Source organism: Ranitomeya variabilis, chromosome 5, assembly GCF_051348905.1.
Source record: "Ranitomeya variabilis isolate aRanVar5 chromosome 5, aRanVar5.hap1, whole genome shotgun sequence".
Taxonomy (NCBI): domain Eukaryota; kingdom Metazoa; phylum Chordata; class Amphibia; order Anura; family Dendrobatidae; genus Ranitomeya; species Ranitomeya variabilis.
This window is the reverse complement of record NC_135236.1, coordinates 424,629,540-424,647,163: the sequence shown is the minus strand read 5'-3', so window position 1 is coordinate 424,647,163 and position 17,624 is coordinate 424,629,540. Positions and strand designations below refer to the sequence as shown.

The window sequence follows — 17,624 nt, the reverse complement described above, 5'->3', positions numbered from 1 at the left end:
AATTTTCCTTGTTTGCTTACATTTTAGTCCAATCAAAGCCAACCAGTTTGAGGTTCATTTCAGCAAACTTCAAGCAGATTCAAACTACCTACTCTCCCAAGAATATGAGGTTCGGAGCCCAAAAATATACATTTTCTTTAATTATATGACTTTTTTTTTCAGGCAGCATAATATAGCTGTAGACATTATGGACTCGATTCATCACGACTGGTTTTCTTCATTTTTGTTTTTCTTCATCTCCAGTTTTGATGAAGGGGTGTGGTGGAGTCAGAACCGCCTGATACATTAAAAGTAAAGCTCAAAATGTTAAGATTTTTCAAAGCATTTTACACCAGTTTTCTTGCGTAAAATCTTTGATGAATCGAGATCCATGTTTACAATATAATTTACTGCAGGTTAAATAAGTACTGAACATGTCACCAATTTTCTAAGTAAATAAGTTTCTAATAGTGCTTTTGACATGTAGTTCTCACTAGATGTCAGTAACAACCTATCCATTCCACACAGGCAAAGAAACCAAACCATAGATGTCCATAAATTATGTCTAATAACGAGGAATTACACAGGGAAAAAGTATTGAACATGCTTACTGAAATGTATTTAATTCTTCGTACAAAAGTCTTTGTTGGTGAAGACAGCTTCAAGAAACCTCCTGTATAGAGAAACTAGTCACATGCATTGCTCTGGTGTGATTTTGGCCCATTTTTCCACACAAACACTCTTCAAATCCTGAAACGTCTGTGGGCTCCTTCTCAGCTTTATTTTGTTTCATAAATGTTATATTGGATTAGGGTCAAGTGATTGGCAGAGCCATTCTAGCAGCTTTATTTTCTTTCTCTGAAATCAATTGAGAGTTTCCTTGGCTGTGTGTTGGGGTCATTGTCTTGCTGAAATGACCACCCTCGTTTCATCTGCATAATCCTGGTAGATGGATGCAAATCAAGAATGTCTTGTTTCATTTGTCCATTCATCCTTCCTTAAATTATATGAAGTTTCTTGTGCCATATTCTTAAAATCAGCCCAACACCACCACGATGTTCCCATCTTCTCTCTTCACTGTTGGCATCGTGTTTTGGGGGTGATATGCAGTGCCTTTAGGATTTCAAACATGGTATGTATTATGGTATCCATAAAGTTCAATTTTGGTCTTATCTGACTAGATTATATTCTCCAAGTATTTCACAGGCTTGTCTAAATGTTGTTTAGCAATGGAGTCTTGCGTGGTCAGCGTGTATACAGGCAATGGAGGTTGAGTGCATTACTTATTGTTTTCTTTGAAACAATTGTAAATGTTGATTCCAGGTCTTCCTGTAGCTCTCATTAGGTGGTCCTTGGCTCTTGGACAAATCTTCTGATAATTATTTTCACTTTCCTCTGTCTGAAATCGTTCGGGCACCTGATCATGGTCGGTTTATGCCGGTTTATGGTGAAATTATGTTCTTTTTACTTCTGGATTATGGCCCCATCAGTGCTCACTGGAGCCTTCATTAGTTTAGAAATTCTTCTATAACCATTGCATTAGCATGTTTTGCAACAATAAGATTGTGAAAGTCTTGAGACAGCTCACTGGTTTTACCCATTATGAGATATTTCTTGTGTGTCACCTTGGTAATGAGACACCTTTTTATAGGCCATCAGTTGAACCAGTTGGTATTATTTTTCACTAAGTGGCAGGATTGCTTTCTAATTACAGATAGATTTTAAATGGTGTCCTGACTTTTCATTGCTTTTCTCACCTCTCTTTCTTCATGTGTGCAATACTTTTTCCCTGTGTAATTTCTCATTATATCACATAACTTAATTTATGGACATCTAAGGTTTTATTTCTTTGCCTGTGTGGACTGGATGGGTTGTTACCGACCTCTGGTGAGAATTGCATGTCAATACTACCTTTAGAAGTATATTTACTTAGAAAATTGGTGATGTGTTCAATACTTATTTCACCTGTTGTATAATAAGTGCCAACATTTTCATGGGCTGGTGAAAATTTCCCTATATGCAAATGTCATAAATACTTGACTTTATGTATTATGTATGCTAGGTGAGACAGCTGCCATGTGAAGATTGAATAGAGCAATGCTCACATATTTCTGCTGTTGTTTTTCATTGAAGTCTATTAAAGTTACAGGAACGCTGAGGAAAAATCCTTCCTGACTCTGGCTCAATGATGAATATCAAGCAAAATTATAGTTAATCAATGAGACATGGATTATAATATTCTATATTTTCAAAATGTAGCTGCAAAATGAAAAAGAATATTCCACACTAGGGATTTCACACTAAATAAAGCACTGTGTAGTTTTCCTGCCGCAGATGTTAACATGTGGACTCATGCATTATTTCTAGTGACAGAAGAGCACTTTCTCTAACCCTATTTTTCACAGTTAAGTATTTATAGAGTAATATGTCAAGTTACAGTTTCAAGAACTTCCAGTTACAATCAATTGATGATTCTTTTGCTAAAGGACATGTCCTGTTGAATCAATGACCCTATAACACAGTGCAATGCAGCAGTGTCTTCAAGAGAAGTTAAAGCCTTTTTGTTACTTTTGTTTTTCAGGATCTTAAAGATGTTGGACGAAACCAATCTTTTGACATAGCACTTTTACCAGAGAACAGAGGGAAAAATCGATACAACAATATACTGCCTTGTGAGTATTCTTATGTAGAAACACCACATTACAAAGGAAAAAATTGCTAAGTACGTTTTTATATATTCATAAACACTCACATCATGAAATAAAGCAAGAATTTAATATTTACTTCACCCTGGAAAATGCTCTCTATATGAACCAGAGCTGTTCTAAAGGCCCCTGGTAACAGAAACTAATACACTATCAGGATGCAGCAAACCCATTTAATAGAGATGGAAGCAACACAAGTGCAAAATACTGATCAGACAACCAGTCACAACCTACCAATTAATGAAGGGGGTTATTGCTTATTATTAACATTGCACACAAAAAAGGCTTGTATAGGGCTCTGGCCACACACAGGTAGTGCACAATGTTTGACGTACAGACAGTGGCGTAACTAGAGTTCAATGGGCCCCAGTGCTAAAATTTGGCCCTGTCCCTCCCACACATGTTGATGAAATGTATGGGCCTTTGTAGCATTCAAAATCCTATAAGGACATACGAGTTACACCCCCCTCCCCCATTATGTAGTAATGTCCTCTATTTTGGGCTCCTTCCTGGTATATATGTACCCCATCCTGGACTATTCCAAGCATATATGTCCCACATCCTGGTATATCTGTCCCTAATCCTGGGTCCTATCCTGGTATATATATCCAGTATCCTGATATTTTTGTCCCTTATCCTGGGCTCGATCCTGATACATATTTCCCCCATCCTGATAAATTTGTTCCATATCCTGGGCTCCATCCTGGTTTATCTATGCCCCATCCTGGTATATATTACCCATCCTGGTATATATTACCCTTATCCTGGGCCCCATCTTGGTGTACATATAACCCCCATTCTGTTATATATGATCCTTATCCTGGGCCCATCCTGGGATATATAACCCACATCCTGGCATGCATGTTCCCCATCCTGGTATATGTTCTCCATTCTGCTCTTTAATACACAGAAAAAAAATAATTATACTTACCTCTCATCCGCTCCATGGCCATGTGGCATATGATGTCACCGTCATACACCTCCGATCACATGCTAATGTCAGCTGCTGGCCTCTGATTGGCTGGCAGCGTCTATTGCAGTGAAAGGACCTGGTGGGTCTCTGCTCCACAAAACACTTCAGTTGAATGTGCGATCAAGGATGCACATCCAGTTGAAGCTTGTTCTGGCATCGGCGGGCCCCCCACCTGCACTGTAATCATAATCACAGATGGCAATTCTTTACTGCAAGAGCAGATAAACCACTGACAGAGGTGTCTGGTAGCTGAATTTTTGAACTCTCATTGACAACTCTTAGGATTCGTTTACACGGACCAACCAGCAGCACTAACCGACCTGCGTAACAGGTTTAAACAACTGCCTATCAGTGAAGGTTTACCGTTTAGTAGTTTGTTTACACAGGCAGACCGCAGTTAACAATGGAGACAGAGCGATCTGTAACAGATTGCTCAGTGCGATAGGCCGCCATAGTTCTCGGCAGTGTGAGTCCTGTTTACCCAGCTGCCGAGAATGATGATATTTTGTGCTGCGCAAAGGATAATTTCACCCAGTATACAAGCGTTTTGCTTGTTCATCGGGTGATCAGTAGCTTGTTAACACTGAAAGATAATCATAAGCACTCTTAAGAAACAAACTTTCAGTGTGAATGCGGCCACATTTACAGCCGAATCAATCATTCATACACATTGGGAGGTAACAGTAAATGAACGTTGTATTGACAGCTTTATTCCTTTGGTACCTATCAGTCGGTTTTAGTAACATGTTATTACTGTATTGTTTTCTACTAAATTTTCCATCACTAGTCACAACATCTTCATCTTTTTTTCTGTAGATGATTTCACGCGTGTAAAACTCTCCAATGTGGATGATGATCCATGCTCAGACTACATAAATGCCAGTTACACACCGGTAGGTAACAGTTTCAGCATTATTTAAGTACCTGCAGTAAGTTTATACTATGAACTGTTGGCTCAGATGTGAAAATTATATAACAGAATTACTGATCAGCTTCTGGTCCACCATCTACACATTATTCTCTTCCTTGACAAAATGTATTCTTTGTCCATACTGATTATAATGTGTATTTTCAGGGCATACAGCCACAGGACAGAATAGAAGTAGTCATTGTTGAGCGAACAGGAATGTATTGTACATTGAGAGTACGTTGTCAAGCTGTTACATTTAGTAACAATGAAAATATTGTATTGAATATTGTATTGCTACTATTATTAGTACCAGTAATAAGAAAATATTGTGCAATCCTAGCACAGCAATTACGGAATAAACAGGAATATCTAATCTGGGCAATAGTGATAAATAACAGTGAATGATAATACTATAAGACTCGTTGCAATGTAAATGTAGTATAATTACCCAATTTTACTATCCACGAGCATCGCGTAATTGAGTACACTCCATTATAACATGCTGGTAATAATTTTATTGATAAAACATTATACATACTATACGGTGCATGTTAGCCGTTATCTTTATCATACTTTATGGACATATTGATTGTTCTAATATGTTTGTAATACTTTCTACAAGTCACATATAACCTAATGCTAATACACTAATCAATTTGCTAAAGTACTCCATTCCTGGCAGCTTAATATTAATCGCCATTTAAACACTTAAGTTGAGTTATGCCAATGGCGAAAAGTTAAGTATCATTCATGGTAATATGAAATGAAACATTCCGACTTACGAGGCTAATGTAGTTTATGAGAAGCGGGAGTGTAAGGGATATTATTATTATTATTTATTTATATAGCACCTTTAATTCCATGGTGCTGTACATGAGAAAAGGGGTTACGTACAGAGTTATAGATATTGTTTATAGCAAACAAATTTACAATGACTGGTACAGAGGGGAGAGGACCCTGTCCTTGCGGACTTACATTCTACGGGATAATGAGGAAGAGACAAAAGGTCAGGGGTGCTGATTAATAGAGATGCATATGGTACAGGAACAGTCCATAGAGGTGTTATTGGTCAAATCCATGGAATATGTGCTCATCAACAAGCCAAATCTGTATCCCAATGATCTGGCTAGTCTTACAGTTTCCTACAACTGTTCGAACATTGGACTGATGTGGTGAGCAACCGATGGGAGGTCTAAAGTAGCTCTGAGTGGTCATAAATTCAGGAAAACTAATATCCATACCTGCAAACTACTGCAAGAACTGATTAGAATCCATATTTCTTTTGTGCTTGGACAGTAACAAGCTTTGCTGTGGCTGCATGGTTTGTGTAAATGAACAATCACTCTAGTCTCTTTTTTTTTTTCTTTTACAACTTTTTTTGTTGTAGGGCAACAACTTCCGCAGAGAATATATTGCAACCCAAGGGCCTCTTCCAGGTACCAAAGATGACTTCTGGAAAATGGTGTGGGAGCAAAATGTTCACAACATTGTGATGGTGACTCAGTGTGTGGAAAAAGGACGGGTAAGAGACAGATAAGACACCTGGATAACTTTAATTTTGAGGGAAACCATACATTGTTAAAAGGCTGGTTTGAATAAAATAGATAAGGGATAAAATGAGACTTACCCCACCAAATGACCCTAACATGATATCCTATTGATTATAGGATACTGTTTATTATTGGATTCATTTTAAACCATAATTTTAAGGATATGTGCTCAAGTCTTCTTCAGGTGACTTTCACTTCAAAAATTGCCTGAAACCGTGCTAATTAAACTCCAACAAGAATGAGCATATAAATTTCGATGTAAAAATGACTTACGTTCATCCGTTCAGTCTTTTCAGTGTCTTTCAACCATGTCAGATGACGCAATGTGGGTAACAGTAGTGAGCAGACCATTCTTCAGGTGTTTTCTGCTCTGAAGACGCTTTATTCATTATAATAAAAGACACTCAGAAGATGCCCAGACATCTTTTTGAGCATTTACCCAGCGATTTTGTTTTAAAAATAATTGTTGGCTTCCTCATTATTGCGTGGAGTTAAAAAACAGTCTGGAAATACTAATAAAAAAACGCCACAAAACCGATGAAAAAATTCTAAAAAAAAAGTGAAAAAAACATTCAGTAAAGGACAAAAAAACACTAAAGTCATGTGCATAGGTTTAGTATCTGGTCAGTTTTTTACCTCAGTATTTGTAAGCCAAATCCAGGAAGTGGGTGATAAATGCAGAAGTGGTGATGTGTTTCTATTATACTTTTCCTCTGATTGTTCCTCTCCTGGTTTCATCTTACAAATACTGAGATAAAAAGCTGACCAAATACTGAACGTGTGCACGTGGCCTAAAGAAGCCACTTCAGAAAAATAAATTGCCTCCATTTTCTGTAGCATTTTCATTTAAAAAACTCGCCTACCTCTAAACCCTGTCATGTGCACATAGCCTGAGGTGGCTTTATGCTGTAAGCTTTCTTGAAAACAGTACAAGTCATTTTATGGTAAAATAATATGTCATTTTAAGTGTTTGGTGACAATGTAATTATTTATCCACTAGATGGTGGCCCGATTCTAACGCATCGGGTATTCTAGAATATGCATGTCCACGTAGTATATTGCCCAGTGACGTAGCATATTGCCCAGTGACATAGTATATTGCCCAGTTACGTAGTATATTGCACAGCCACGTAGTATATTGCCCAGTGACATAGTATATTGCCCAGTGACGTAGTATATTGCCCAGTGACGTAGTATATTGCCCAGTTACGTAGTATATTGCACAGCCTCGTAGTATATTGCCCAGTTACATAGTATATTGCCCAGTGACGTAGTATATTGCCCAGTTACATATTATACAGCACAGAGCCATGTAGTATATTGCACAGTGACGTAGTATACAGCACAGAGCCACGTAGTATATTGCCCAGTTACGTAGTATATTGCCCAGTTATGTAGTATATTGCCCAGTGACGTAGTATATTGCCCAGCCACGTAGTATATTGCCCAGTGACGTAGTATTTTGCCCAGTGACGTAGTATATTGCCCAGTGATGTAGTATACAGCACAGAGCCTTGTAGTATATTGCCCAGTGACGTAGTATACAGCACAGAGCCACGTAGTATATTGCCCAGTGACGTAGTATACAGATCATAGCCACGTAGTATATAGCACAGAGCCACGTAGTATATTGCCCAGCCATGTAGTATATTGCCCAGCCATGTATGTCACAGGTTAAAAAATAAAAAATAAACATATACTCACCTTCCGAGGGTCCCCTTGTAGTTCTGTCGCCTGTGTCCGGTTCAGGCGGCAGCTTCTGGTCCGAGGGTGTGATGACGTCGCGGTCACATGGCCGTGACATCACGGCAGGTCGTTCTCGCGCAGGCGTGCAGGGCCTGTGATGACATCGCGGTCACATGACCGTGACGTCACGGCAGGTCCTTCTCGCGCAGGCACGCAGGGCCTGTGATGACGTTGCGGTCACATGACCGTGACGTCATGGCAGGTCCTTGTCGCACACCAACTTTAGCACCGGAACCTGCCGCTTGCATGGACCGGTCACCGGAGCGTCGGAAAGGCGGCGGAAGGTGAGAATATAATGATTTGTTATTTTTTTAAATTATTTTTAACATTAGATGTTTTTACTATTGAGGCTGCATAGGCAGCCTCAATAGTAAATACTTGGTCACACAGGGTTAAGAGCGGCGGTAACGGAGTGAGTTACCCGCGGCATAACGCCGTCTGTTACCGCTGGCATTAACCCTGTGTGAGCCATGACTGCGGGGAGTATGGAGCGGGCGCCGGGCAGTGACTGCAGGGGAGTAGGGAGGGACTAATCGGACTGTGCCCGTCGCTGATTGGTCACGGCAGCCATGACAGGCAGCTGGCGAGACCAATCAGCGAATGAATATCCGTGGCGGAAGTTGCCGACAGATAGACGGAAGTACCCCTTAGACAATTATATATATAGATGAGTTTTAACTTAAAATATAATCATGCAAATATACTGAAATATGAAGCTCACCCTTGTCTACAAGAACCTAGTTACTTATAGGAAAGCTATGTGCAGCAGTCATTGTCATCGTCTAATTCATCCAGCGAGGATAGTAGATATGAAACAGCAAATAAAAAGTCCATTGTAATAAAGGGTATTCCAAACTTATACAAAAATAGCTATGGAGGTTATCCCACTAAATAAAACATAACCTTTAATATAAACAAGTTAAAATACTGGATCCCAACAAAAACACAAACATAGACCAAAGAAAACATGCTCATGTGAACCAGTGCTCAAGATAAAAAATTGGATCGGTCTTACCAATCTGAACGGACGTAATGGTAAGTTGCCTCTCAACCTCAAAGATTTGAGAGTGGTGGTCCCAAAGTCACGTGCATAGGGTGGGGGTGGGGATGTATCCTCTATCTTCCCTGTAGCACCCTTGTAGAGCTCCTGTCCTGACAAGGACAGGCCCCAAGTGAGCCCTACTATGGACACCCACCATCCAACCTGTAAACCCAAAGTGTTTCTCTTCTCCCAATGCGTTTCAACTCCACTATAGGAGAATCATCAGGGGAGTTTTTCCAGAATGCCTAAGTGCCAATGGGCACAGTTGCAAGAACAGAGTCCGTATAAGTCCATATAGTGTGGGTCCTGCAGTGGCTAGGCACCCAAAAAGACCAGTAAGGCTAGCTGTGTCTGCAGCTTAGGGTAAGTCCTCTATATCGTCCCATAAGTGGCCTACTATTTATAGAATGCCCAAAGTCATTGGGCCATCCCCCACCCATCTGTGACGCCATACCTGTAATCTGCCATAGAGGGTCGCCGGATATAGATCCGCCGCGCGATGCGACACGTGTGTCACCGGGTCACCATGATGCTCAGAACGCCGGCGCGCACGCCACCGGAAGTGTTGACGCCATGTTAGGTGCGTCACTTCCACTCACCATATGCAAGGAGGCTCAGAACGCCGAAGCCCACGCCACCGGAAGTATTGATGCCATGTTAGATGCGTCACTTCCGCCCACCATATGCAAGAAGTCCAGTATGTGTCAGGTACTGGGAATATCGGCGCCATTTTGTGTGCGCCGATATTGTAGCCATATAAAATATAGAAGCGCAAGAAATAGCCCCCTATGCGCTATTGGCAACAATACCATACTCCGCCAACCATTTAAAAGAATTACGGACCGTGATAAGCACCAGAAGTCTCGGTCTCGTAATCATGTAAAATATAACCAGCGCCAGGCAGATAGCCATATATAAATAGCAACAATGTCTTATTGGTCACATTGTGTTCCAGTGTGATATATAAGTGGCCCTGGATATCCGAGGATACATTGTTCATATAATCATAACTCCGGGCATCACACTGGCACGCAATCAAATGATCAAAAACACAGTACCCAATAGCGTAAAGATATGTAAATCCAATTAAAGGATATTAACACAAAAATTCATATAAGGCCAGGGATGACACACGTAGAATAGTAAAGACATACATTTCCTTGAGGACCAACTAAGTGACATAAAAGTTAGGTTCCAGATAGCAAAGACCTTTCAACATATATAATAAAAGGGGGTACAGCTCTAGATTAGAGTCCCCACTGTGTTCATATATTGAAAGCTGTCATAGAAAAAAGCAGTGGCTGTTTTCCTATATGGTAAGATTCACAAGTTCTAATTCAGTTTTCTTTGGCCGTCTCTATGGATAGAGGTCTGTAACAGCGCTAACTAGAATGGTAAAAGCACCCAATTCGAAGACAGAGCACAGAGTTTAAATGTTCATGTTCACTACGTGATTGGCTCCACTGTAGTTCTGTATTTGTGCACATTGGATTCCTGTAGTAAGCTCGGCATAGAGAACGGATGGTCACATGACCTGCCACGAGAAAAGACACTGATTTAACGTGTTCATAAGACAGCAGTTTATAAACATAATTCACCAATCGAGGCTGGAAAATCTTTCATTAAGTGCTAGCGAGAGGACCGTAGCCACAAGAGAAAAGACATGTAAAGAATTAGTAACATAAATATTAGTATTGTCAGCATGGTGAGAATTAGGAGGAAATATTGAATAAAGCCTAGCAGGAGAAAGTTATTCCCACTTAATACATATAAGAGTAACTCAACATCGACAAACAAGACACTTTCATTAAAAGAAAAAGAGAGGAAAACCTCCCTCTGAGGCGTCCAATACCTTCGTTATTTCGGCATTATATCAGCTGCTGAGAAGCAACGTTCCTCGTAATTCCCATTTTAATGAGATATAAAATTGCTAGATAAAACCAGCACACAATAGAAACACGGCATTACATGTTATTTTAATGGCCAGAAACATTTTTCAGGGAATAATTTCACTTCGAGAGAAGGATGGAAGTAAATGATAAAATATATTCTAAAGGCCAAGGTAACCTTTACAAAATCATTGAAAGACGGTAATGCAAAAACACGCGGTGAACTTTATATATTCTCATCATTTTTGAGAATGAACTTTTTCTAAAAATGACAGAGATTTTTTTTAAGCGGAGGGGCACACATAATCTAAAAGTAATGATTTTATATTACTGTTTCTGGAGGATAAACAATAGGAAATATCAAGACGTTTTCTGTGTCTAGTATTTAGTCTATGATTTATGTACTTGTTCTGTTCAATGGCATTAGCAGTTGTTGGATTTTGTTTGACTTCGTGTCAGGTATACCATACTCTTAATATTAACATTTAAAATATAATAATACAATATTTAAAGGTGTCATCCCACCATTTTTCAGGAGGACATTGCTCTTATGCATCCTGGGTTGCAGTTTAACAGGTGGCAGTGCACTCCTTAAGACTGACGACCAGTGGCATGATCACACCGCTACCCTGAACTATAGCTTGCCTATACATGCTTCTTGCTTAGGAAACTGACCACCTTTGGTGCACCCCAGCAACATAGGCAATGATTTTTAAACTATAATTAAAAAAAACTTATATTCTTGAGAACAGAGAGGATTTTTATTTAACGATAAATGAAAAAGTTACTTGTTTTTAGAAGTTTTTGTAATTTTACTTATTTAAAAAGTGGAGACAACCTCTTTAATAAAGACAGTAAAGTACACTAAAACTTGAGACTTCCATGCACATTGGATGATAGTTGATTGAATCCGCTGATTTAGATGGAATCGGCTTGGGTTTCCATCTGTCATGTATGCGAACCCCAACTCTACTCTTGATCGATGATGTCAGATGTGACCGGGATTGTGTTGTTGGAGTTTTAACGCCTGATCCTTGTGCCTTTACCTTTGCTTATGTATTTCATGCACATGTTGGTCATGGCCAAACTCAGTGCTTTGACTCCAGTGAAAAAACGGTGCTAGCTCATCTGAATGTATATTGTCCTAACAACTGGTGGAAATCTGTTGCAAGTTTTAGCTTATAAATTACTTTACATACATCATAAACGTGGTCTCAGGGCTCAAACACATGGTGCAGTTGCACTAGGAGCTTGTAAGGAGCATGTATGGCTCCTTAGTATACAATATTGGATTCCAAATGTACAAAGATATTCTTCCCTAGAAGCAATACTTTCAAGGGAAATAACCTCTGTACCTACAAAACAGAAAGGTTATTGGCACAATTGAAAAATCAGGAAATGCAAAAGCCTTGGAAAAATAAAATAATTACCAAAGACAAGAGTTGAGCAAAAAACTGGTCCTGTGTCTATGTAGGTATTCTGTGGCAGCCAGATGAAGGAAATGCAAAATTTACTGGCCAGCACTAGAATACCACCATTCTGGGCACCTCTTTTGATTACTCAGCTGTCATGACCCTATGGCTCTATGCAAGGCACAATCATAGATCATAAGACTGCAGGGGTCTAATAAACACAGGATACCAGCATTTGAAAGACGGCCAAGTAAGTTTGCAATACCCTGATGCTTATGCCAGAGATCATGAATGCCAGTCTAGGGTCCTGTGAATATATTGGCTCAATTCTATCAAAGAACTTTATGCCACAGCCTTGGAATGACTATTCTAATTGTTCTCTTCACCATGATTACAATAAAATGAATAAAATGACAAATTTATAAATCAGTCACTTTAAAAGAAGACAAGGACAAGGCAAAAAAGAAATATACAGACAGCATGAAATAGATATACTGTACAACTTTCATGACCTGCATTTAGACTGTACACTTGGGTTTCATCTTTTAGGTGCTCTGTCTAGAGAAAAAAAATGCTCCATAGGCTGTAAAGGAACAGTGTAAACAGTAATGCAGCATTTTTATGACTTTTTTAATGCTCTTTATGTTCAGGAAATATGCTTTTGTTTGATCCATTATTTATTTGCTTTCTGGCATTATTTTGTGATGAGCTTAATGCAGCATAAAGGTATAAACTACTTCTACATATTATATTAAAAGAAGTGTCTCACATTTATCTTGTTATAGCCATTATTCTGCAATTACCATCTTTATAGATTTACAATTGAAGTTATGGGTGAATTTCATTAGTATAGAACTTCTAGCTTCTAGCGATAAAACCCTTTTACAGCCATTGACTGTGCCTCAGCATTTCCTACGACCGACAGTTCTATCAGTCACACTATATCTAATTATATTTTCTTCTTACAGGTAAAATGTGATCATTACTGGCCTTTTGATCAAGACTCATTGTATTACGGGGACCTCATAGTTCAGATGCTGTCAGAGTCTGTGCTTCCCGAATGGACAATAAGAGAGTTCAAAATCTGCAGCGTAAGATTTTTTCCCTCACATTGATATTGAACAATGCAAAAGTTTCCACTTCTGCTCGGCCCTCATTTATCAACTACATGAGATCGATGTCAGAGTACACAATATGTAATTCTTATTTTGCAAAACTTTTTTCAGCAATTCATCACTCTGATTTGCGCCCTTTGTTGTAACCTTCAAGAAGCTTATATATACTAAAAGGTCAAACGAAAACCTCTTGTTTTGTGAAACCTGCAAACCTTTAAAACATATTAAAGTAGTGTGATTGATGTTGTGGCAATCAGATTAGCATGTTGGCATTTAGCCTTGACAACCCATCTGTGATTCAAGACCAAGAACCACTGGCGCCCCACATAAATAGAGCACACCGCAATTTCATTTTCACTACCTTTCAATAAAAAATTGGAATTCATATTAGGTGACAGTTGGAAAAACATTTCCTTTGGGATTATTTTTTTCCTTTCCGCTCATGGGGTACTGGTTATCATTGAAGAGATTCACAGTTCTATAAGCAATGCTACATGCGAAAACGAGCATACAAATGAATCCTCCTGAAGAAGGAAGAAAACTATCGCCAATCAGCCAAAAGCAATGTACTGTGGAATCATTAGACCCATGGTCCTCAACTTTTATTACCTTTATAGCCCCATTCCACTCTGATAGAATTTCTTGAATCACATCCAGGACACCCACAAGTATTGACATCCACTTCCTGCTCTCCCTTCCCCCCACAATAGTGATGCCCAGAGCCCCCATTGTAAGCATAATGACAGCCAAAGCTTCCTCATAGAAATCAAACCGAGACAGTATACCTAGATCCAGGGGTTCCCACCTTACTTACCTTAGTTTTTCATGAATCAGGCACTCCCACCACCCTATCGCATCCAGTTTCAATCACTTCCTCTGGCTGGCTGTATTGTCCTATTCCAAGGCCAGTATATGTTCATTCAGATCTGCTCTTCTGTGTGGGGCTACTTTCAAAAGTCACCATCTGGAAACCTGCTCTTCATAGCGGTTTGCTAGACCTGGTGATAATATACCCAGTTGGCACACAGTAATGAGCCACACATCAATGGCCCACGAGTCACATAAGGCTCCTGACCTACAGGTTGGATACCCTTGCATTAACTATGCATTTCATTACCAGAGGAAGGGATAGAGCACATGTCTGGACGTGAGCTGGTTATGTGCTCCTTGATTGTTAGCTATAAAATGAATTATACTGCCAGGCACTTTACAATGATACACCAACAGTTGACACTAAGGCTGTGTTCACACATTGCATTTTTTTGCTGCTTTTTTATGTACGTTAAATGTGACCCCAGCCTTAGGATTAGTACAGTTCCATTAAATTAGTGATATGTGTAAAAGTAAACAAATGCCTGACCAATGTGTGAAATTGGACAATGCCTGACCAACTTAATGGCCCGACAAATGTGTGAAAGTATACAGTGCCTGATTTACAAAATGCACTGCTAATGTCTTAGATACTGTATTTTTCGGACTATAAGACGCACCGGACTATAACGCGCACCCAGGTTTTAGAGGTGGAAAATAGGGAAAAAAATATTTGAAGCAAAAAAATGTGGTAAAATATTTAATAACATAAATAACATACTATTATATGTGGTGTTATTATATATAATAGTATGTTATTATGTTGGAAGCTGCGGGACCAGTGTGGTGTCTGTGAAGTACTATATGAAGATGCTGGAGGGTGAGTATAAGATTGGGGGCACAGGGCTTATATTGAAAGCACCACTCCAGCACTGCAAAATAACACTGGAGTGCTGCTTTAAAATCCCATGGGAGAACTATAACTCCCAGCATGTCCTGTAGATCCTATGACATGATAGGAGTTATAGTTCACCAAAGGAGTGGCAGAGTGCTTTATTGTGTTTTGTAAAGACCAACCTCTTAATTATGGCAGCCAGCCAGCCACTGTGGTGAGGTAAAAGCATCCCATGACTGCACACAGAGCTTTCCCTCTTGTTGCCTTTCCACAACACAGGTTATAAGAGGAAGCCTGCAGATTCTAGTGGGGAGTCTGAAGGACCTGTGATGATGTCAAGAAGAGGGAGGGTTCTGAGCTGCCATGTGATGCTCCAGCCTGCCCACTTGTGACATCACACAGGTCCTCCTTGTGCACAGCACTCAGTGTCCAGCCCACGCAGGTATGCAGCGATCTGCTCTCCCCTGGCCCCTGCTGCTGCCTCCTCCTCCCCCCCGGACACACAGATCTCCCCAGCTGCTGCAGGAATCCAGCGCTGGGGAAACCATGTGTGTCCCTGCTTAAGTGGAGTATTCATTTGCTGCTCCCAGCTCACCTCTCAGCTGATAGGTGGGCGGGGAAGCAGCTAATGAATATTCACTGCAATCATCGGGACCACATGGTTTCCCCAGCGCTGATTCCAGGCAGCGGGGACATTTTTCTGCCTCCTGAAGTGGGATAACAGTGCGATGCCACTCGCTGCTACCCCCTCCCCTCATGCTACATCCCTACCATAAGACGCACCCACACTTTCCTCCCAAATTTGGAGGAAAAAAAGTGCGTCTTATGGTCGGAAAAATACGGTAAATTTTGCCTAGCCATTCTAGTCCCCCAATTAACTCATATGAATGTTTTTGTTCAAAATAGTCACTAATTTTTCAGATATAAAAAACTTTTTCGACTAAATAATTTGATCAAAGTGCCCTTTTTTCTCCAAAAAAGTTTATTGTTTCACAAATGTGTTGCATTGGTAGCCTAACACCATTCATTAATCATGCTTGTATGGTGGAAGAAAACCTAATCTTTGGGATGCTGAAAAATGAAGCACAAGAGTAAAGCAAAAAACAGAGCAAAAACGCAGCAAGAAAAGCAGCAAAAAGCCAGCAAAACCTGCTTTTTGTTTGCAGCTTTTTTTACTGCCAAGAGATCAGGTTTTGGCTGCAGAAAAAAAGCAATATGTGAACAGAGCCTTATTGTGTTAGGTGAAAAACGTAAAAAGTTTCATTTGAGTTGAGAAAAATGTTAAATAGAAATTTAATAAAAGTACACTGAGTACATGTTTGCTAAGAGGCAATAACAGACTATTTTAGTCTGTAAAGTTAAAGATTTCATTTTGCTGATGTTGTGTGTTGACCCTGGAGCCTATATTGTTCTCCACAGGCAGCTTATTGACTTATGTTGTAAATTATACATTTCCATCAATTATACATTTCCATCTAGTCGTTTTATGTACACGGAAACTAAAATCATCTGCAACAGAAGGTGACTGCATCATGATTACCAAATAACTATACCTAATAACTATATATGATGAGTAAAGGTGATTATAAAAACCCTAATAAGATTTAGGATTTTGACACAAAGTACTTGACACGATTGTTTACCTTTCTCTATAGGAAGATCAACTAGATGCTGCCAGGCTGGTCCGTCATTTCCACTATACTGTGTGGCCTGATCATGGAGTTCCGGAGACCACTCAGTCTCTGATTCAGTTTGTAAGAACTGTCAGAGATTATATTAACAGGACACCAGGAGCTGGCCCTACTGTGGTCCACTGCAGGTACTACTAAAATACCTCTCATATTCAAGTTCAGTAGTCAGTCTTAATTCTTTCATCATTTATGGTCAGTGTAGGATTGGGGTGTCATGGGCCCACAAGTAACATTGATTCTGTGATCCATTCTACAGCTATAATCAGCAGTGGCGTAACTACAAAGTTATGGGCCCCGGTGCGAACTTCCAAATGGGGCCCCCCCCGCCATAAAATTCAATGTAAGCCCCATAGAATACAATGCAGCCCCCCTCATAGTATAATGCAGCCCCTCCATACAGGGGCAGTGACAAAGACACGAGCAAATGGTGACGAGGGGGCAGAGGAGAGGGAACAAGGGGGCAAGGAAGACAGGCACTAGGGGACACATGGGGGCTAGGAGGCAGGGGAGAAGGATACAAGGGGTCTAGTGGGCAAGGGAGACTGACACAAGTGGGCAAGGGAGACTGACACAAAGGGCACACGGGGACTAGTGGACAAGAGAGACTGGCACACGGGGACACGGACTAGTGGGCAAGGGAGACTGACACACGGGGAATAGTGGGCAAGGGAGACTGATACAAGGGGACTAGTGGGCAATGGAGACTGACACACGGGGACAAGGGACAAGCACAAGGGGACAAGGGAGACAGGCACAAGGGGACACATAGGGACTAGTGAGCAAGAGACTGACACAAGGGGACAAGGGATACAAGCACAAGGGGACACACAGGGACAAGTGGGAAAGGGAGACTGACACACAGGGACTAGTGGGCAAAGGAGACTGACACAAGCACAAGGGGACAAAG

General features: G+C 40.3%; 1 protein-coding gene across 2 annotated transcripts in view; it reads left to right on the top strand.

The window, feature by feature from the left end:
* PTPRB (protein tyrosine phosphatase receptor type B) overlaps window positions 1–17,624 on the top strand; it is a 229,405-nt gene that overhangs the window by 179,972 nt on the left and 31,809 nt on the right. For both annotated transcript variants that reach the window (XM_077265275.1, XM_077265276.1), the window contains 6 exons: window positions 28–109; window positions 2,561–2,651; window positions 4,474–4,550; window positions 5,955–6,089; window positions 13,175–13,297; window positions 16,682–16,845. In XM_077265275.1, coding sequence (XP_077121390.1) covers window positions 28–109; window positions 2,561–2,651; window positions 4,474–4,550; window positions 5,955–6,089; window positions 13,175–13,297; window positions 16,682–16,845 — 672 coding nt within the window. The remainder of the gene's footprint in view (window positions 1–27; window positions 110–2,560; window positions 2,652–4,473; window positions 4,551–5,954; window positions 6,090–13,174; window positions 13,298–16,681; window positions 16,846–17,624) is intronic.